Source organism: Hirsutella rhossiliensis (genome assembly GCF_020360975.1).
Source record: "Hirsutella rhossiliensis strain HR02 chromosome Unknown scaffold00022, whole genome shotgun sequence".
NCBI lineage: Eukaryota > Fungi > Ascomycota > Sordariomycetes > Hypocreales > Ophiocordycipitaceae > Hirsutella > Hirsutella rhossiliensis.
The window spans coordinates 798,463-819,652 of record NW_025408688.1 but is presented as its reverse complement, the minus strand read 5'-3'; the positions used below and the strand labels follow the sequence as shown (position 1 = coordinate 819,652).

At 53.7% G+C, this 21,190-nt stretch overlaps 4 protein-coding genes across 4 annotated transcripts; all 4 read left to right on the top strand.

Annotated features, from left to right (window-relative positions):
- Positions 1 to 1,753: 1,753 nt before the first annotated feature.
- Positions 1,754 to 2,856, top strand: HRG_11813 (uncharacterized protein; the record flags this gene model as incomplete). Its single annotated transcript, XM_044870283.1, has 4 exons — positions 1,754 to 1,778; positions 1,884 to 1,905; positions 1,963 to 2,458; positions 2,566 to 2,856. The coding sequence occupies 4 exons, from the start codon at positions 1,754 to 1,756 to the stop codon at positions 2,854 to 2,856; spliced, it is 834 nt and encodes a 277-aa protein (XP_044714778.1).
- A 1,831-nt stretch (positions 2,857 to 4,687) lies between these two features.
- On the top strand, positions 4,688 to 8,997 carry HRG_11812 (ATP-dependent DNA helicase PIF1; the record flags this gene model as incomplete). The annotated part of the gene is made up of 17 exons (XM_044870282.1): positions 4,688 to 4,879; positions 5,386 to 5,632; positions 5,713 to 5,783; positions 5,826 to 5,880; positions 5,935 to 6,097; positions 6,180 to 6,249; positions 6,477 to 7,008; positions 7,198 to 7,217; positions 7,343 to 7,609; positions 7,652 to 7,708; positions 7,807 to 7,935; positions 8,088 to 8,144; positions 8,193 to 8,261; positions 8,316 to 8,403; positions 8,496 to 8,608; positions 8,702 to 8,858; positions 8,912 to 8,997. 17 exons carry the CDS (start codon positions 4,688 to 4,690, stop codon positions 8,995 to 8,997), a joined length of 2,373 nt encoding a protein of 790 aa, XP_044714777.1.
- A 783-nt stretch (positions 8,998 to 9,780) lies between these two features.
- On the top strand, positions 9,781 to 10,530 carry HRG_11811 (retrotransposon gag protein; the record flags this gene model as incomplete). Its single annotated transcript, XM_044870281.1, has 1 exon — positions 9,781 to 10,530. The coding sequence occupies one exon, from the start codon at positions 9,781 to 9,783 to the stop codon at positions 10,528 to 10,530; it is 750 nt and encodes a 249-aa protein (XP_044714776.1).
- A 551-nt stretch (positions 10,531 to 11,081) lies between these two features.
- HRG_11810 (reverse transcriptase (RNA-dependent DNA polymerase) domain-containing protein) lies at positions 11,082 to 13,571 on the top strand (the record flags this gene model as incomplete). Its single annotated transcript, XM_044870280.1, has 9 exons — positions 11,082 to 11,450; positions 11,643 to 11,706; positions 11,757 to 11,887; positions 11,954 to 12,025; positions 12,081 to 12,327; positions 12,516 to 12,691; positions 12,752 to 13,271; positions 13,492 to 13,503; positions 13,549 to 13,571. The coding sequence occupies 9 exons, from the start codon at positions 11,082 to 11,084 to the stop codon at positions 13,569 to 13,571; spliced, it is 1,614 nt and encodes a 537-aa protein (XP_044714775.1).
- Between the last annotated feature and the right edge of the window lie 7,619 nt (positions 13,572 to 21,190).

Sequence of the window (21,190 nt, the reverse complement as noted above, 5' to 3'; positions counted from 1 at the left end):
CCTTCTCGGAGTTGCCCTGTATCATCTCCGCACCCCGAAACAGGCACTCCCCGTTCCTACCCTCTTCTCCATCCTCGACTGACAACGAACAGGCTCCACGGTGAGCGGCCGCCTCGCCTAGCTTCCCTGCAGGACTGTCCGCCATGCTACTGCCTCCTCGACGTCGACTAGCGTGGATTGGCAACAGGCTAGAAAGTTTTGGCTCGGAGCACTTCCACTTGGATAATCTCGCTTCTTGGCGTACACTATTTCTTTCCGAGTGGGAAGCTTCCTAACGATCACTACTCTCATGGCCGTGGCATTTCTTCCCTTATAATGCTTGCCTATGGTACCGAAGCGATGCAATACTACTACCCCTTTGTAATCCCCCATTTACCCTCCCTATGTGCGTCCACCGTCCCGACCCTCGGCTGGTCTCCACGTGCGACCTGCTACCCCAGCTTTGCCAAAGGCGGCCCTTCCATCGCCGTGCTCTCTTTTGCGCACTCCAGCGAATCCTGGCTACTGCCGACCTCCGGCACATGGGGTGGCCGCGCCAACCGCCCGCCGCACACTTCCAACCATACTCTCCGGCCCTTCCAACGCCTTCCCACCCACCTTGCGCATCAGTTGCTCCATCAATATCTGCCACTCCACCTCGTCGAGCAACAGCCAAAAGGCTGCCGGCGATAACATGTCCACGGTGTCCCTCGTGCAACCGGACTACCCGGCTAGGTTTGCTCCCTCGCCACCACCAACGTCGCATCAACGGCCTTCATGCTAAAGCGACAGCCAGGATCCCCCTGCCTGTCCTCTTGTAGTCGCTAGCCACCGGAGTCTCGACTTGCAAACCCTCTTGGAGAGTTCTCGTGACCAACTCGCATCCTCCTCCTCAGCTCGTCCCCTATATCCGACTTCACCGTGTCCCAATAGTGGACTCGACACGGTCGGCACCCGCCTCGCTCAGCCGCACGCAATGCCCATCCAACTACCGACGACCGTCAAAAGGGACCCTGCAATACTACCATAACCTCTTTCTTTCCTTCACTCTCATTCGTTATTGTCGCCTTTGCTATCTACTCCATGCAACGATGACACCGAAGGGTACTGCTGGACTTTCTTTCTCCGCAGACTTACCCACACTAACCTTACTGTTCGCCGACCTCCAACTTCTCGCGACATAGCCATCACCCCTACTCAACTTCCAACCCCGGCTCCTACTTCACTCACGACCATAGAACCAGATGGTCGAGACTGTTCAAGAACCTCGCCAGCTCATTCCCGCATACCCCCGCTTCTGATCTATCATCTAGGTAGCATTCTCTGACTCTTAAGTCTCCCCGACCCTAGCCGCGAGCCCTCTTTCGAGCAGCAAGAAAACCTGCTTTATAGGATGCCCACCTCCACTCTGCGTAACCCCTCATTTACACTTCCACGGTGACTACATCTGCCATGTTCTCACGATGTCGGCCTCCCAGCTCAACGTCGATACCTCGTCCTCCCCGCGGCAACCTCTTGACAGCCAGAAAATGCTGGCGCCGACATGTCCATGATGGCCTTTGTCCAGCCCGGCTGCCCGGCTAGGTTCGCCTACCAGAATGAGCATCGTGTCAAAGGACTCAACGCAGAAACCCTAGCGAGGTCTTCCTTCCCACGCCCTCATGGCTGTCGACTCCGGGTATGCAGCAATCCGGTCAGATACTGGCAATCCATCGACCTGCATCTTCTTCAGCCTTAATATTTCCATATACAACCAACAGATAATCTCCTCGGAATGGACCGAGCAATGGTTCTTCATGGTCGGCCGTGTTCATCCCTTTGCCCTGACGTGGGAAATCGAGCGACGTGATGGCTTGAGTCGGACGATGATAACATCACAGAATACACCGTCCCCGCGCTTATAGTCCGCGATCACAGCTACCAACCGTGAGTCTATGCTCCAAATCTCTCTGTCGCCACTGCCCTCCCTGACGATATCCATAGAATTGTCACTCGCACCCTCAGCTCGGTGGATACTTTCCCAACGATACAACCCATTGTCTCCTTCATGGGACCTGTCATCGGCTCCGGCCGCGACCTCCTGCATGGAAACTCGGCTGCGGCCCTTGACGACACCCAGCTGAGCTGCTGCGGCTTTGTCCAGCTCTCCACCTTTATTTGTCCTGGGATTCCCGGCAAAACCCCTTCAAGGGCTTTCACCCTTCCAAGTTTTCGTCATCTTCCCATTCACGCTAATCCTTGGACCTCCCTATGCAAGAAGATGACCGAGAGGCGCGACAGCCAGTTCCAGTCGAACGCTCTCTTCACCTGTACGGGCAAAATCGCCGGCTTACTGGATCACCAGATCATGAAACATGCCCCGGCTTTCGACCAAGACTATATCTTCATCGTCGTCCCCGACACGTGGACTTTCCACGACAAGGCCATGTCCGACCAGGCTTCTGCAACACAACTACTGCCGACGACACCCAAGAGCGCGGTCGGCAATCCTCGGACTATAGCGTTGCGTTGGCCAGGTTTACCTCTACGAAGAAACCCAAGGCCGCCCAAAGCCCCGCCTCCCCACGCCGCATGCTTCTGGCCCAGTCGATCCTTATGCTGGCATCAAGTCGGTCAATGCCCGATCCCTACCAAACCCCAACCAAGAGACCGCGACTTTCTCCCGAAACTTCCACCATAATCACCGACTGTGACGGTCAAGACTCCCCCAAATCCGATACCTCCTCCTTTCTGTCCCCGGAAGACCCCGCAGAGTCAGAGACGGACACCGAACAGGTCAATCACCAAGACACATCCGCCTCTGGCTCTATCAGACCTCCCGCGTCGATATCTTCCCGACCACTGCGCGCCCGACGTCCGCCCAAGAATATTCTCTAAACTTTAAAGCTTCAAACGAAACAATACAACATGACAACATGTCTCATCATCCTCAAAATCAACTGCCAAAGGCTCGAATAGCACATTCTCTTCTCTTCTTGTTCTCCTTTTCATGAAGACGATCAAGTCAAAACTTCCCCAATATACTCCTTATTCTGTTTATACCTACGACTTATACCGGTAGCACATGTAAATTTTCCGAGCCTTCCACTCGCCCAGACATGCATTACCCACTCACATCTCTCTTCAACCCTGCCGTCTCTCCACGCCCTTTGAGTTTGCGCCTTTTAAACAAAATCTCCCTCCAGCGGCCTAGCCTGCCTCCCCGACGCTCTGTCTCGGTTTCACTCACGATAATGCTCTACGTCTCTCGCCGTGTCTCGTATCTCGACCTCACTCTTCTTCCTGTCTCCTATCTACTGTCGCCAACTCTCTCTCTCTCTTCTGTAGCCAACTCTTCTCCGGTTCTCTTGTCGCCAAATTTCGTTCCGAAAGGCTTCTTTGCGCGAGCCGCGGCTGGCGAGCCTTCCTCTCGTACTCAGTCAGAAAGCAAGGCATAAAACCTCCTCTGATTGGCTAATTGGCCTGGCCCGTGCTCAACTCGTGCGCGGATTGGTCGACTGATAACGTCACCAAAGGAAGGCCCGCAAAACTACCCTGAGCGTTGACAAGGAAACTAGCTTGCTTGGCAAAGTCTTCAGGAGTTTTCAGTTCTTCCTTTCTTCCATGCGGTCAATTTGTTGCGTTGCTATGCACGATTTTGACTGAATAGCCCCCGTGCCCCATACTCCTTACACTAAACTACATGGCGGCTGCTCCCCTTTTCTGTCGAACCTGTCAAACCACATCAGTTTGTTAACGGTATCTAGGCTCACACATGACCTCCGGCTGCCGGCCTACCTCTCAAGATTCCCTGGCTACCCTGTCCGGGAAGCAGTGCAGTTTCCTCCTGATCATTCAGACCTGATCTAATTACCTGAAAGACAGCCTCCCCATCGAGATCTATCACGGTATTACACGTAGGACGTCGCAGAGCCTCCCTGCCCGAGCGAAATCGAGCAGTCTAGGTGTTTATGGTGTGGATACATATACAGCCAGATGGAGGACGATATACCCCAGGCGGTTCGGAACTGCCATACCTGCAAGCAATACCTGCCCGAAGTCGAATTTCGAAGCGTCAAGGACCCTACGAAGTTTACAAGAGACTGTGCTAGCTGTAAGGCACGCCGAAAGGAACGGGTAACCGAATCTCGAGCCGCCGTTGCCGCAATGCGGAATATCGCCTTGAGGCTATCGCCACGCAGAACCAGGAAGAGGACGGATTCGCTAGCTAACCTGACGCCTCCAAAGCGGACTGCGCCAACGCCTGCGTCTGTGAACGGCCCACAACCTCATGTCATGCCTGCTTTATTCCGTGGCCAGGCGCCTGCACTGGGACTGCCTATACCTCCGCTGGGGCCATCTACCCTAAGTGCTGTTGGGGGACCTTCCCTATCCCTCCTACCCATGTCCTGCCAACAGTAGTTCTGGGCACGCCGATTCAAGACACTGCTTCTACGGCACCTGTTGTGCAAGGCACCCTGTACCACAGGAATCGCTTCCTACCACTCCTTCATTATTGCCACAGTGTCATCGCCGCGGCCGTTATACTCGTCAAGGCACACAGCCTCAAGCGCGACAGTTTGGTCAGAGTATTGATCCGCCTTTTACAGGTGACCTTAACTTGCCTGCCCTTAGTGAGGAAGATCAAGCTCTTGTGAGGGAGTTCTATACTGCGCTGAATGACGACAAGATGCATAGTTGCATTCGTTGCCAGGAGCGTTGGTTCGATATGAAGCGAAATAGCTTGAAAATCTGCAGCCGCTGCATTGGTCGAGACAGGAAGAAAACCCCTCACGAGCCCTACTTCTTTAGCGCTGCGAACAACCTTGACTTCGGGGAAGTCCCCGGCAATCTACCTGATCTAACAATGGTCGAGGAGATGCTCATTGCTAGGGTTCACGTACACGTGAAGGTCCTGCAGGTACGTGGCGCTCAATATAAATATCGCGGTCACGTTGTCCACTTCCTTCGCAATGTTGGCAGGCTATTTGAAGAGCTCCCAGTCCTACCTGAAGAGCTAGATATCGTCCTCCTGCGGCCTACTAATATGGAGGGCGACCCTCGCTTCCGGCAACAGTTTGCTCGCGATTTCGGGTACGCCGCCCATGCCTGTTGGCCTGGCTGCATTACCTACAACGCCACCACCCGGGCTATCGCGATATCGCCGTGAGTCAGGATCGCCTGCACCGGCTTCCTCTTGATGGCAACATAGTTGCTTCCATTGCCAGCCAAGTGGCTGACATGCCTGACGGCGAGGTCCCCCAAGGGCCCGTTGAGGAGGCTGTGGAAGAGGATCCTAGCGACGCCGACGCATCAGCGATCCCGAATTTGCAAGTTTCCGATACCGAATTGAACGCTCTGCAGTCCCGATTTCTTGATGGTGCCCTAACCTGAGCGCATGACTGATCTGGAGTATATGCCGCGTAGCGCGCAAACTCTCCACCGGATGCCGCTGCCTTCCATTCGCAGGGCCCCTATCGACGAATTCAACCGTTCCCAGCCGCTGCTAACGCTCGCGTTCCTACCCTCTACCCTGACGGCAAGGCCGACTTCGTGGAGCCTCGCCTACGGAGCATCACGTACCAGGACTACCTTGGCCATGCGATGAGATGGCATGACGGACGTTTTGCCCGCCATAAGACGTGGCCTTTCGTCGCCCTCAACACGCTGTTACGTGCGCAGGTCCGAAAGCGAAGTGACTACTTCGTCAAGCAACGCGACAGCCGCCGTCAACCCTTACACGCGCTGACCTAGAGGAAGCGATGGCTGAGCCTGACGAGCCAGAGGCTCAGGACCTGATCCAGTCGATCACGCGCCAAGCCGCGGTAATCAGGGGCACCCGGCCGTATTGGTATAAGCAAAGAAAGGAATTGGAAGCATATGCCTACAATCTGGGCAGACCTGGCCTTTTCGTTACTGCAAGTGCGGCCGATTACCACTGGGAGTCCCTATATCGTCACATGCCTCGATTCCAAGAGTGGAAAGCAGCTCCTGAGGCGGCGCGCATGGTCCTGTCCCGGCAACTACTGCGAGACAACGCCCACATCGCCGCTTACCACTTCCATAAGCGTTATACGCTGTTTAGGACTACTGTCCTGAAGCAGAAGTTCAACCTAACGGACTTTTGGGGCCGTTACGAGTGGCAGGGCAGGGGTTCCAGTCACCACCACGGCCTATATTGGCTAAGTGGCCACCCAGACTTAGATCCTGACAACGATCAGTCCGGAGCAATTCGCCCGCATCTGGGGATATCACGTATCTGCTGTCAACCCAGAGCCTCAGCGAATACAGGCGCCTGGGGAAGGGAATCCCCTGATCGGCAATCTATTGGAGCAGCCCCTTACGGTTCAGTTCCTATCAATGGTGGTCAACCGCGTGCAACGCCACCGCTGCAACAACTACTGTATGCAGCTCAATAAGCATACCAAGCAGGTGGAGTGCCGCTTTGGATTTCCTCACGGACAGCGCCTGCTAGCCTCCCTTGACAAGGTTCCTCATTCTAAGCACTGGAACTTCAGGGCGAGAGGAACGATGGCCAGATTAACCACTACAACCGCTTGCTTACCGTTGCGTGGCTAGCCAATACAGATGTTTCGCCCTGCACGAGCCTCCAGCAGGTAATCGATTACGCGGCCAAATACTGCTCCAAGTCGGAAAAGAAGAGCGAGTCTTTTGCCCAGATTGGGAAGGCTTTGATGTCCCGGGTCAAGGACCACAACCCCCTGATTTCCTTCACGTCAAAGCTCCTTAATCAGCTGGTTGCTGAGCGGGATTACTCGAAGCAGGAGGTCAGCCACTTGCTCCTCGGCCTGCCGTTACAGGAAGGCTCACGAACCTGCCTGTACGTTGACTGTCGTAATCCTGACAGGCATTCCCGCTCCCTCCGTATTGATGGCGATGAGGTTGACGAGGCCCCCAACGTTTTCGAAAAGTACTGTCAACGCCCGGAAGCCCTAGCGGACCTAAACTACGTCTCCTTCCTGAAGTGCTGGAATTTCCGCCCTAGGGACCCTTCCAAGTGGAAGCAATGGCAGCCAGGCAACGTTAACGGTAGGCCTCGTGTGCTGGTTTACTTTCCTCGCTATCAGGCTGCTCCAGAAGGCCAACAGTGGCTAGATTACTGCCGTGCAAAGCTAACATTAAACCACCCACATCGGCGGGTTGATGATCTCCTCACATTTGATGGCCAGCTTTTGGTTCTCACGCTGAGGCCTTCTCCTATTGTTGGCAGCACCACAGTCATGGTGATGACCATTACGGTCGGCAAAAGAGGCTCGATTACAGCCTCAAGATGATCAATACGAGGCTCTGCCTGTGGAGGAAGAATTTGATGACGAAGACTGGATTCGCCTCGCCGCCTTTTACCTGACAACCCCTTACCCAGGAGGATCTTGACCTACTTGGCCGCCGCGATATCGACGTCAATTACGACTGGACACGGCATGTGGGTACTTATCCGGAACTTCGAGACGGCTACTGGAAAGACCTTATCGCTAGCCACCCCATGGCCAACGATGTCGAGGTCCTTGGCCCTCACTGGCGTAATACGCTGAACCCACAACAACGGCTCGTGTACGACACATTCATGGGTCACTTCCAGGCGCAAATCCTACTCAAATCCTTCTCCACGTTGATGGCGGTGGTGGCACAGGCAAGTCATTCCTTATCAAGGTGCTTTCTTCCCATCTTCAAGCAGCCGCCCTACCGAATTCTAGCCCTATTTGCCGCGTGGCGCCAACAGGCGTTGCGAGTAACCAGATACAAGGCAGCACCATTCATTCGTTGCTACGCCTCCCAGTAGGTGGTACTTTTACCGACCTTCCCCCAGCCGACGCAGCCGCCCTTCAGTCCCGCCTACGGCACGTCAAATACCTCGTTATCGATGAAAAGAGCATGCTAGGGCTTGAGCAGCTCGCGCGGATCGATTCCCGTCTGCGGCAGGCCTTTCCACAGCGTAGCCTCGAGTTCTTCGGTGGTGTGAGCGTCTTGCTTGTGGGCGATTTCTTCCAGTTACCACCAGTCCGACAGAAGCCCTGTATTCGACTAGCACCAGCCTGTCTTCGTTGGAAAGGAGAGGGCAGGTGGCCTACCGGCTATTTGACCGCACCGTCTTCCTGACCACGGTACAGCGCCAGGTTGGTGATGACCAGGCCCAGTTCCGTCAGGCGTTACAGGAACTGCGTGAAGTCAAGTTATCTATACCATCCTGGAACCTCCTTAGCAATCGGGTACAGGCCAGGTTGACGCAGAGCGAGGTTGACGGCTTCAGGACCGCTTTGCGAGTGTATTCTACAAAGGCCCGGGTCAACCAATACAACCACGAGCATATGGTGCACCTCAACGCCCCGGCAATACAGGTCGAGGCAAAGAATCAAGGCAACGGCGCGGGACAGGCATCAAGCGACAGTGCTGGCAACCTATCTAACAAGTTCCCTGTTGCTAAGGGCACCAGGGTGATGCTCACGACTAATCTGTGGCAGCCAGCTGGCTAGTTAACGGTGCTCAGGGTACTGTATACGATATCGCCTGGAACGCAGGCGCCGACCCGTTGGAAGACCCCCCAGCCGTTATTATGGTGGACTTTGATATCTACGACGGACCGCCGTATCTAACAACTAACGAGGGCAGGAAAATCTCACCCATCCTCCCAGTCAGGCGAGACTTCCTTGTGGGCAACGAGACCTGCGCTCGCACGCAGTTTCCCCTGATGGTGGCGTTTGCTATCACTGTTCACAAATGCCAGAGCCTAACGAAGGATCAAATAGTTACTGATCTCGCTACACGCGACTTCCAGGCCGGCATTAGCTATGTTGCTGTCTCACGGGTTACGTCGCTGCAAGGCTTACTCCTTGAGGTGCCTTTCGATCGTCAGAGCCTCTATAACCACACGCCGACGGAAGGTTTACACGCCTGCGTTTCCTACGTACCGCGTTCACGACTAACTATAAGGCAGGGATGAAGATGCGCCTCGCTGACCAACAACGGCGTCAGGGTCAACAGCTGACCGACCCACCATATCCACCACGCTACCTTGACTAAACGGCATGTTCCTCTAAGCTGCGGGGAAAGGGGAGGTTCGATATATAGTATATAGTTATAGTTAGGTTGGGCCTGTTGGGAAGCAGCAGAGAGACTCCCTAACTATCAGTCAATTCCCTCAGTGCAGGTTTGAAGCGGTTTGAACAGCTGGTGTGCCCGCGGCAGGCGAATGGGGGGTTCTAGGGGGTCTCCCCCTAGGAAAGTGAATTGCAGGTTACGATATTTACCCTTCGGGCTGGATATTCAGCCGTTAAGCCCCTTGCCTTGGCAACTTAACGGGTGTTCGAAGTATTTTAATTTGATACGGTTGAGCACCAATCGGTATGACGTTGCAAGAAAAACGAATCGCTACCAACAGCGGCGACGGCTGTATTGGATCCTTGCCTCCTTGCAAGCGTCGTAGACTTGCATCTCAGGCTTGGCGTCGGCCTCCTTTCGATCCTGATGTAACGGGCAAGCCGCTTTAACGGCGGCTGCGCCGCCTAGCTTCTAGAACCTTCCATTGGCTCGAAGCTATAAAATGCTATTGTGCTCTCATGTAGTAGATTCTCTTTCTTTCTTTCTTTCTTCTCTATCTTGATAGTAAACAGCATAGGGACTAGTTAGTTGTATCAACTCACTAGAGGCCTTTCACATACTATCAAGATCACTGAAGACATTGAAGACACTGAAGACACCGAAGACACTGAAGACACCGAAGACACCGAAGACACTGAAGACACCGAAGACACTGAAGACACCAAACTGAGTCCCGTCGAACTATTAGCGTTCAGCGAAGTCGCGATGGCCGAAGATAACAACAACATGCAGCCGGACGTCCTCAGCGCCCTGGTTGCCGAGATACGAAGTCTGAGAGAAGAGAGTTCCCGAAGAAACACCCAGTTTGAAGAACGTTTTATTGCCCTGGAACTCCAACAACACCAGCAAGCCCGTTCGTCTGAACTCCTAGAGCCAACGCCATCTGTCACCCCGGCTGTCCCCATTGAGGACACCCGTGTGGTCGCCACTCACAACCCTCACCCAACCAAGCGCCCCAAATTACGAGACATACCGAAATTCGGCGGCGACAAGGCCCAGTGGCGAAGCTGGAAACTAGAAACCGAGGGAAAGCTACGAGTCGACAAAGAAGCCCTTGGAGATACAGAAGGCCACTTTATGTACATCTTCATGAGCCTAGAAGGCAAGGCTAAAGACAACGTGACCACATTTGTCGAGATGCAAACCGAGAAGAAAACGTTCAATGTTGCTGAACTACTCAACCGCCTCGAATTGCTGTACGGGGAGAGGGATCGCAAGCAGAGAGCTACACGCAACCTGCATTCGATTAAGCAAGGAGAGAATGAACCGTTCACGTCCTTTTACCCCCGCTTTGAGAGGGAGATCGCCAACGCCAACGCCGAGTATTGGCCAGATGACAGCAAGATTTCCTACCTCCAGGAGGCACTAAACGATAAAATGAAAGCAGCCCTCATAGGCTCTGACCCTCTGCCATCAGCAGCTATGTTGGGCTGGCGAGGAGGTGCGATTCGCTGAGCAGCCAGATGGAATTGTTGGGTCAGTGGAAAAGGCCTCGAGGCAACACAAAGAGTTCGGACAACTATGACAACCACCAGAATCATGGAGGCCAGGCTGCCCAGAAACAGTCTGGCCAGAAAACCGAAGTTAGACGAGAGGATATGATGGAATGGGAACCAACTCTACAAGCATCCGCGAAAGTGAACGCTGCGCGCACCCGCAGTGATAAGAACACATATGGTTACCAATCCAAGCGACCAGAAGACCAAGCGCTGTTGGGCAAGCGTGCCAAGTGGGTCGACCAGGCCGAGATGGACGCCCGTTACCGTGAAGGGCGTTGCCTCCGTTGTGGAAGAGACAACTGCAGAATCGAGCGCTGTCCATTGGCTGCGCCTATCCGACCCGCAAACACGACCCGACGCACTCAGGTCAATGCCGTGACCCCGTCACGACCAGCGGTCACTAAAGCCGAGGTCGCCGAAGACGATACTTCTTCTCATAGCGATGAAGATTCAGACTAGGGACACGCGGCGGCTGTGAGAGAATGGGATGTGAGCGGAAAAGCAAAAATGGACGGAGAACCGTTCATAGCAGACGTCAGGGTGAACGGCACAGACTTCGTGCCATCTCTTGTCGACTATGGCTGCCTCTGCTACGGCGCGGTTAGCAAGCGCACATTTCACTCTCTCCAGTTGCCACATATACGCGTTCAGCCGCGTATCTTGGAGAACGCAGCCGGAGACGGCAAGGAGGTCAAAATCGACAAGATCACGTATGTGTCGATCGACCTCGATGGACATCAGCAGCATCGTGTCTTCATGTACGTCATCGACGATCTGAACTGGGATATGATCCTGGGTAAACGATGGATGGAAGACCAGGATGTTCACATCCATGCGAAGGAAGGATATCTCGAGATCGGGTCCAATGGAGTTCAAGTACGAGACCGACGACGTTACCAGCCTCCCTAGCTAGATGTCTCTAATGTCATGGCCGCAACCTTTTTAGCAGAAGCACGCCGTGACAAACGCAAAGGCGGCATTGGAGTTCACTCGGTCACGATGGCGGATATTGACAAGGCCCTAAGACCGAAACCGAAGACTGACGTAATGGAGAAGCTGCCACCACAGTACCACAAGTGGTCTCGAGCTTTCTCTCAGCAACTGGCCGACCAGCTGCCCCCTCATCGGCCAGGTGTGGACCTGAAGATCGAAGTGCTGAAAGACGAGCATGGCCGAGAGAAGCCCTACCCTGGGGACCGCTTTACAGCATGTCCCGCGAGGAGCTATTGGTACTACGGAAGACTCTCACAGAACTACTCGACAAGGGATTTATTAGAGTCAGCAGCTCGCCAGCCGCGGCACCAGTCCTTATGGTGAAGAAGCCCGGCGGAGGCATCCGCTTCTGCGTGGATTACAGAGGTTTGAACCATATAACGAAGAGGGACCGCTATCCCTTGCCCTTACTGAGCGAGACCTTGCGAACGATAGCCAAGGCAAGGTGGTTCACCAAGGTAGATGTTATAGCAGCGTTCCATAAGATCAGGGTCGCCCCGGCGACGAGGAAAGACAACTTTCAGAACGCGCTATGGATCCTTCGAATGGCTGGTAGTTCCATTCGGCCTGACAGGCGCACCAGCAGCCTTTCAGCGGTACATTAACAGCGCGCTCCAGGATTACCTAGACGATTTTGTGTCAGCATATATCGACGATGTCCTGATCTTCTCCTCTGGAAGCCTGCAAGACCACCGCGACAAGGTCGGCAAGGTCCTCCAACGACTGATGGACGCCGGGCTGCAACTGGATATCAACAAGAGTGAATTCGAAGTCAAGGCTGTGAAATACCTTGGGTTTATCATCGAGGCGGAGTGTGGGATCCGAGTCGACCCTGAGAAGGTTGAGGCTGTGAAGGAATGGGCAACCCGACGAATGTTAAGTCCGTGAGGAGTTTTATTGGATTCGCGAACTTCTACAGGATGTTTATGCCAGAGTTCTCGGTGATAGCGGAGCCGCTAACGCGGCTAACGAAGAAGGACGTGCCATTCCGTTGGGATGAATTGTGCGAAGAAGCCTTCGAGAAGCTCAAGGACCTGTTGATCACGGCCCCGATCCTTGCACACTTCCATCCAGAAAGGGAGACTATCGTGGAAGCAGACGCTTCAGGGTTCGCGTCGGGAGGCGTGCTCTTGCAGAGAGATGATAAGGATGGACTGGTACGACCTGTCGCATACTTCTCGAAGAAACATTCGGCAGCCGAAGCGAACTACGCTATCCATGACAAGGAGCTACTCGCCATTCTCAGATGTTTGGAGCAGTGGGAACCAGAGCTACGGGCAGTAGAGCACTTCAAGATCCTAACGGACCACAAGAACCTGAGGTACTTCTACTCGGAAAGGAGGTTGACAGAGAGACAAGTGCGGTGGTCGGAGTTCCTGTCCAGGTTCCAATTCGAGCTCGAATGGAGGCCGGGCCGCAAGGGCGGATTGCCTGACGCACTCTCTCGACGGGACCAGGATATGCCGGCCAACTACTCCGATGAACGACTAAAGGGACGCATTATGAGGCTATTCCAAAATGATCACCTTAGAAGGGTCCCAATATCGACATTGTCTACCAACAACGAGGGTGCCCAGGAAATCAACTTCGGAAAAGAGATCAGGATATTTGAAGATGAGGAGTTACAGCAGCTGTGGCACGCCGCACGGCAAGAAGACAAGCTTTATCAAGAACTCACGAAGCTGGTAGCAGATGGAGCGAAGAGTTTGCCAACAGAGTTACAGAAGGTTGTCAGCATTTCAGAATGCTCATTAGACAATAGAGGCCTGCTGTGCTTTAGAGAACGCGTCTGGATACCCGGTTCGGAGCCGCTACGTACAAAGATCATCCAGGAAACTCACGACTCTCATATCACCGGACATCCTGGAAGGGACCTCACGTACTCGACTCTGTCGAGACGCTTCTTCTGGCCGGGTGCCGCTAGCGATGTACGTCGGTTTGTGCGCAACTGCGAGGTTTGCGGACGAAACACCATCTGGAGGGATACAAAGAAAGGACTCCTAAAGCCGCTCCCTATTCCGCAACGCATATGGAGCGAAATTACCATTGACTTTATTACTGACCTCCCACCGTCGGGGAAAGATGGCGCGACGAACTGCATGGTGGTCACGGACCGACTCACCAAAGGCGTCGAACTCGAAGGATTGAACGATATTTCCACAGAAGCGGTTGCAAGAAGACTCTTCGAACGACACTACCCTGTCCATGGCATCCCAACGGCTATAACCAGTGATCAGGGTCCCCAGTTTGTCAGTGGTATGTGGAAAAGTTTCTGTCAGATGCTAGGGATCGAGCAGCGGTTGTCGACGGCGTACCATCCACAAACCGACGGTGCAACAGAACGAATGAACCAAGAGGTAGAGAGGATTCTTCGGATATGGACGAATTATCTGCAGGAGAACTGGTTAGACTTGCTTCCAATCGCGATGGCGACTATTAACGAGAGGAAGCAACCTCCACCGGACTGAGTCCGTTCTTCTTCATGCACGGCTACCACAACGAGCCAATCCAGTTAGTTGAGCATCGAAGAACGGAAGACACGACGCAGGGGGAAGCGACAGCGGAGGATTTTATTCAGAGACTACAGGACGCCACGGAGTTTGCGCAAGCAGCGATAGCTATGGCCCAGGAAATACAGCAAGCGCAAGCCAACAAGCACAGGACAGCCGCACCGAGATACGAGCCTGGGGATTGGGTATACCTCAACTTGAGAAATGTCAAAACATCGCGACCCTGCAAGAAGCTCGATTGGCTACATGCCAAATATCAAGTGCTCGCGGAAGTTAGCCCACATGCCTACAGGTTGGATGTGCCTGGGCGCATCCATCCAGTCTTTCACGTCGACCTACTCCGGCCAGTCCCCGGAGACCCATTGCCTTCGCAGAAACTCGATCAAGAGAGTGCCCCACCGGTGCTGGTGGACGGCGAAAGATGTACCTTGTTGAAAGAATTCTGGATGAAAGAATGGAAGGTACGCATAAGAAGGTGCTCGTAAAATGGCATGATTACTCGCAGCCTACGTGGGAACCCCTTACCACTATTCGACACACCGATGCATGGAAGCAATGGAAGAAGCATAAAGGAGTGTCACCTTCTCAAGTCATCTTGCCACAGATTGCCACGATCCCCGGAAGAGGAAACGTTGGAAGGGAGGAGGTAATGTAACGGGCAAGCCGCTTTAACGGCGGCTGCGCCGCCTAGCTTCTAGAACCTTCCATTGGCTCGAAGCTATAAAATGCTATTGTGCTCTCATGTAGTAGATTCTCTTTCTTTCTTTCTTTCTTCTCTATCTTGATAGTAAACAGCATAGGGACTAGTTAGTTGTATCAACTCACTAGAGGCCTTTCACAGCCATGGTCTAGCATGAACCATCTACCTCGAAAGGATTACCACAAGGATTGGAAGCGCGGCCTTTAACACTGAAGTAAAGACTGCTGCCGATCGAATCATCACATTGATGGGCCGCTTTACGACGGGTATCGACCAACTGGCAACGTTGTGGCCACTCCTCACTGTAGGCATTGCTACCGTCGACCCATACCAGCAAAATACCTTGCGTCAGCGGCTGGTTGGAATGGAATGCTTCGGATTAACGGTACGGACGATTTACCTTACGTTGTGGCCTTTGCTTACCGAATGTCTAGTATGTAAGCCGTGTCCTGGAGGCACTACAGTATTCGTGGAGTGATGGGGCAAGTTATGCGGAGCTTGAGCCGATGCTGTCATCTGTCAGAACGGTGGTTCTGCGGCTCGGGCCTAATGAGGAAATAGGTAGGTATGCACGATGGATCAAGGTTTAATGCAGCAGCTTGTGTGCAGCTGCAAAAGAGGTTGTATTGATTGTGATGATCTGTGTTCTTTTTCTTCTTGAGGCCTGTCAAGATCGGAACGCTCATTCACTGTGCTGCCTAACAGGCAGCAAGCAGTTCGTAATGCCATATTAGTGATGGATTCGAACCTTCTAGGTGACGTCGTCATCTATGCTGCCTGGGTGGCAACATCGCCACTCAGCCCAAAATCACAAGTATAAGAAGCCAACTTTTCACCATCACTTAGATAGAGAATTAAGAGTCTTTCGTTGCCCGATTCACAGGGGATCTCCTTCCCGATCGTTGCTCAGTCATCCATACTGTCCGTGCCTCTTGTTGTGTGACAAGGCCTCTAAGGAGGCCTCGTCCCTAAAGGGAAATTGGCTGCCGGATTTGCCCGGTGTCTGCACGTGATGATGCACGTGATCCGACATGTGTTTCTACCGTCAGTTCCGACATCATCAAACCTTGTTCCTTGAATGCATGGTAACTGTAAATAAAGGCAGCAGGGGGCATTTACAGGCTACAACGGATTGAACTATCAGTATCAGCACACATCGCATGAATCGCCAATACGAGGCAGTTCCCCGACAAGTCTCGTATGAAGACGACCGAGGATGTTGATACTAGCTTGTGGAATCAATGTTTCATGGAGGTGCATCAAGGAACCACCCCCATTCTAAGGCTGGTAAAGATACTCAAATTCAACACTCTTCTACGGCCGGTCGCTTGCTCCTCCGAAATTTCTGAGCACGCTGCCTCTTGTGCCTTTGCCTAGGAGCTTGCCATCTTTGCTCGGGCGATAGAAGCCATGCATCCTTCCTCCCGGTGAAATCATCATGGCTCCTCCGCTCGCGCTGTCTGGTGCATCGTGACGAACCTGGAGGGGAACTCTGGGAGAACCTCAAGGTTATTTGAACAGGCTTGCGAAGAGGCAAGCCGAACTCCAGTTCAATTTGTTCGTCTTGTCCGCTATCGATGGAACCGTTGGCCTCTACTCGATGGCAAGTGTCGGATACGGCGACCTGAAATACAAGTCCAGGAGGACGATTCTCCTTCCCGTCGCTGCAAGAGGAAGAGTCATGAAGATGGCTAGGTGCGAGCACTGGATGTGCCTCTGCTGTAGGTGACTCTGTAATCTCGCCTTGCGCCTGTTCGTCGCGACGGCCTACGCTGTTGTATTGAGTTTCGGTGTCCCAAACCTCCGAGGTTGGCGAGGCAGGACGTAGAATCCTATCGAGGGCACGGATATGACCAGTTTGTCCACAGGCAACCGACTCAGTGTGAAAGGGACTCGCATCTTCCTGAGTCGTCGAGGCAGAGTCAGTCGACATGGTGGGCAAAAGGCCTTCGTTAGATCGTCCGCCGCTCGTTGGCTCTCAGAGAGCTGCAAGAACAAGGAGAGTGATAGGGAAGACAAAGAATAGGTGGGTTGGTGTCTATGTTCCTCTGCTTTCCGCACGAGTGTGGAACGGGTTTCCCGGGTCGAGCTTGTCTGTAACCCCTGATGTGAGCTCCAGCAAATTATCCCGCAGGTCCTCCACAATGCGACCTTGACCACTTCATGCCAACTTTCAGCCGGGTTGGCTCATGCACCTTCCTCCTGTTTCGGGGTTGTGGTCCGCTGTTGCTTGGCTGATGCCTGTGAGCCACCCCTTCGGGGGGACGTCTACCAGTCAGCCTAAGTCTTCAACCATCCCTTGCATCAAATAGTCCATGTATCCCTGACCAGGACACCTCCAGCTTCTGCATCTACGCGTCGATCACATCCCAAATCCACCAGCAGCCAACTTCCAAATAGGCACCGGGACGAATCTCTAGAGTCTAGGGTGACTGGGCGGACCGCCTCTTCCGAACCATGCATGCAGACTGGCCCTTAGCTCCCCTGCAGTGGGAGTCAGGGGGTGAGCGTGACGCAGGATTCTGCCTGTTGATTTCTCTTCCCTCGTCCTGGCATGGGAAGTGCTGGGGGGTGGCGAAGCTCGCAGGGAAGGAAGCCTCGTGACAAGGGAAGGGCTGCCCACGTCGGCATCCACCTCGGAAGAAGAAGGTAGCCTCTGTGAGACCTGCGTCCGCGGCTGCCGAGGTACGGATGTTCTGCAATACTGGTTGGATATGACAGTTATGAAATATTGGCAAACAGGCAGGGGCTCTAAAGCGAGCGGCTCCCAAGACTCGGTCCAGCTAACCAACCGACTCATCACGTTTACTCAGGGGCGAGTATTCCATTTCCCACCAACACGGGACAAATGTGACCCGTAAAATGCAAATCCGACTGTCCTTTGTCCAAGCCCCTGGGAAGACTGCAAGGGCTACGCCATGACCAGCACGCGGCCAAGCAAAGAAGGCGTGAAGCTGCTGTAGCTATCTTACTTGTTCTTTCCCCAAATACTTCCCTTGCCAGAGATCTAACAAGTTTTGTCCATTTCCTCGTTTTTCCTTTTGCCAACCCCCATTCTTTCCCGACACCCAGCATTGGACCGATACTCTACTTACGGGACTATTCACCTGATTTTTATTTTTATTTTGCTTTCCCCCTTCACTGAGCAAGAAGAGTCTATAGACAAGCCTGCAAGCTAAATGACAGCCCCCGCAGTAAGTGACATAAACCTAGGCGATACCATCGACAGGAATAGCCTTTTCTAACACGAGACTCCGTCTCTTTCTCTGCTCTAGCAGAAGAACAGCTTAGTCCGAATTCGAGACAACCAAAGGAGATCGCGCGCCCGACGGAGAGAGTATGTCCAGGAGCTCGAACAGCGACTGAGGGTATGCGAGCTCCAGGGCATCGAGGCTTCGACCGAGATCCAGATAGCTGCGAGGAGAGTAGCTGAGGAGAACAAGCAGCTACGGGAGCTTCTCAACAGGCATGGCTTTAGTGACGACCATGTTGCCCATTTCTTGCAGTCGGGGACTTTCGTGCCACTTGATGCCGACCAAGACCATCCTTCTCGCGCCGGCGACCCTGGGGCCGCCGTCCAGTCGCTGGAACAGCTCCTGGTGCCGCGTCGACTAGCCAATCTAGATCAAGACTTCTCCCTCTCTTCCCTCTATTTGCCGAGACAGTCATGTCGGGATCCCTCCACTACCAGCGGGTCGACGACGAGGTCGTCTATCTTGGAGTCGTCGCAGCTCACGACGTCCTCCTACGGCTATCAACATCACATGGGCATGGCTACCGCAGTCATGGGATTGGGGGTTCAATACAAATGCCCACTGATAACCCCTTTCAGTCGTGTGAGCACCACGCGACAAGGCAGTGTTCATTGTGAGCATCCGTCTCCGTCGATGCTGGACAGTCCCGGCCAACCCATGGCCACAACACAGGCTATGTTTATGGGCGACCGTCCGGCAATGCACTTACAACGCTCTCTACCGACATATACATATTCAGACTCGACGATACCACATTACGTTCCTCCAGGAAGCACCTCCGGCGGTTGATTTCCATGCCTCGGCCAGCGGTGACAGCAGAAATGTACATGTTGATGCTGGGAATTGCCTGTAAATACAAACATTCCCTTCAACGCCGTCACCTGTTCTATGACTGTATTTCATCGAAGCCCAGAGATCAAGGTGGTAGTCATTGGTTCCACAAGCCTGTAGTTGATCAGTAACCGCAAATCCGTTATCGTAGCGAACGTGAGCCGAGTGCGCGTAAGCGAACATGATATGGCGAGGCATTCAAGGGTACAGAGCCCAGATTTGTCTTGCAACCCGCAGTCTCAGTGGTTACGCGAACGTAAGACTCCGACCTTTGCCTGTTGGTTCCGCTGCTGCCTTGAGAGGTCCAGGCCAGCTGCCTGGTCCAGAGGGAAGAGCTACTTTAGGAGCAATAGTCTTTCATGCATTATCCTGTGCAAAGCTTACAAGGTGCCGCAGCCAGCAATCAATTCAGGTCGAGTAGCATCCGGCATGGGGCGCGCATGGTATTCCTGCCTGTTTCCATCAAACATGATTTGGCATACCCATCTCGGCCTGATTCCTCCTCAAGGTGCGTTTTGGCTCTAGTATACTGATAATACTCTAGTCGCCTCGGGCTTCAGCCTTGTGGTGCAAGGTCGAGCACTATAAAGTCCAAAACTTTCCTCGGCCCTGGCTGCGTATTTCCATGGCACCCACGCGGCCACGCCAAGCCCTCCACCGAGCTTGAGTATCCGAACTACGACATATTAGCCGTCTTCTGCGCCGAATTTCGCCGATGGCGGATGAAGCTAGCCCTCGTACTGAGGATGAGCGAGTCTTTGACTTGGCAACATACGCCGAAGCACTCCTCGCCACCGCCCCTGAATATAACTGCAACTTGCCGGACCAGTGTAAAAGCAGTGAACTGAGCAGAGTTCATGCCTTGCACGGGAAGCAGCGAGAAGCCTTCGCATCCGGCGCGGCACAAGTCCAGCAGAGGTCGGCATTCACATATGCAGTAGCGCCATCTAACATGGAGCAACCACATTCCCACCGCGATCGATACTATGTATGTCTGGTGGCGGGCTGCTCACTGTCATACGTTGATGAAAACGACCTGAAATCCCATTCAAAGGTTTGCATTGCATCGCATGGGACACACCGGGGCTTCCAAAGCCTGGCTGATGTTGAGGAGCCAAATCCGTTCCCTAGTGTGGTGTACGAGCCGAGCCCACCGTATGAGAGCAGGGCGACAGATTATGGCAAGATCGGTGAAGAGTCAGTCGTGATTCGTCACTTTCCCAGTACACAGTCCCCCTTGTCGGGAGTGGTGCAAGCGGATAGCCGTGCAGTGCGCGCCTCAGATGCCGCCCACCATGGGCTTGACCGTCAGAGCCGTCACCTCGCAGTCAATACCTGTGATCAACGCTCCCCGCGCCGACAGCCATGGCGATACGAGTCCGAAGGGTGCGACAGTCCGGTCCATAGGCATGGGCGCCATGCTAGGGAAGCCCACAACCGTGCACGTCGACAGCAACAGTGACAACCAGCTCTCTGTGCAACAGGTGGCAGGGCAGGATGAACGACCACAGCCGGGCTGCTTGTTCTTCTCGCAGACATCCAACATCATCCGAAGAGCCGACCGGGCTTGCCAGGCCTGCAGGGCAAGGAAATCCAGATGTAGCAGGACCCAACCATGTGAGCGGTGCGTTGCAGGGGGGAAGACTTGCCAGTATTCGAGCATCCCAAAGAAGGGTTCCGCGGCATCGGCATCATGTGGTGCATACAGATCACACGTAAGCAGAAACTGTCATGATTCGGATTCCTATTATACTAATATCCTCTAGTCGCGATGAAAAGCATACGGAACCTGTGGGGGGAGGGGGGCGCATTAAGGGGTTAGGTCATAAAGCGCTGCCGCAAAGCTATCTGGCCCCAAGCCTGCCCACGGGATTTATCTTCGAAGCAACTCATTACTAGCCACTTACCGCAAGGCAGTGGCATCGGCTGCAAGTGTTATTGTGGGGATAAAGCTGCGGACAGAAATGAAGTCGAAGACACGCGGATGCGACGTGACGATGGGACGATCTTCAATTTCAGCCGGGGTTGCCAAATCGTTAGCCGCGAGATCGTGGAACAAGCAAGGGGCCTCTTCGGAGTTGACCGAGTGGAATATGGTTATTTGTGTAGATAATTCACTTTGAGTACAGTACTGTATCTGCCAGCTGGCTAATTGTGTCCACATAAGTAGCCCGAGTTTTATTCCTCCGAGCCAGGATGGGATTTTGGTAGTTATATTCGGCTCTATAAGTCTATAAGAGTCACATACTGTACGGCAGTGGCGGCGACAACGGCTGCAAGTCGTTAACCTCATCTCCCTGGAATTGTTCGCGGCATCGCTAAGTGAGC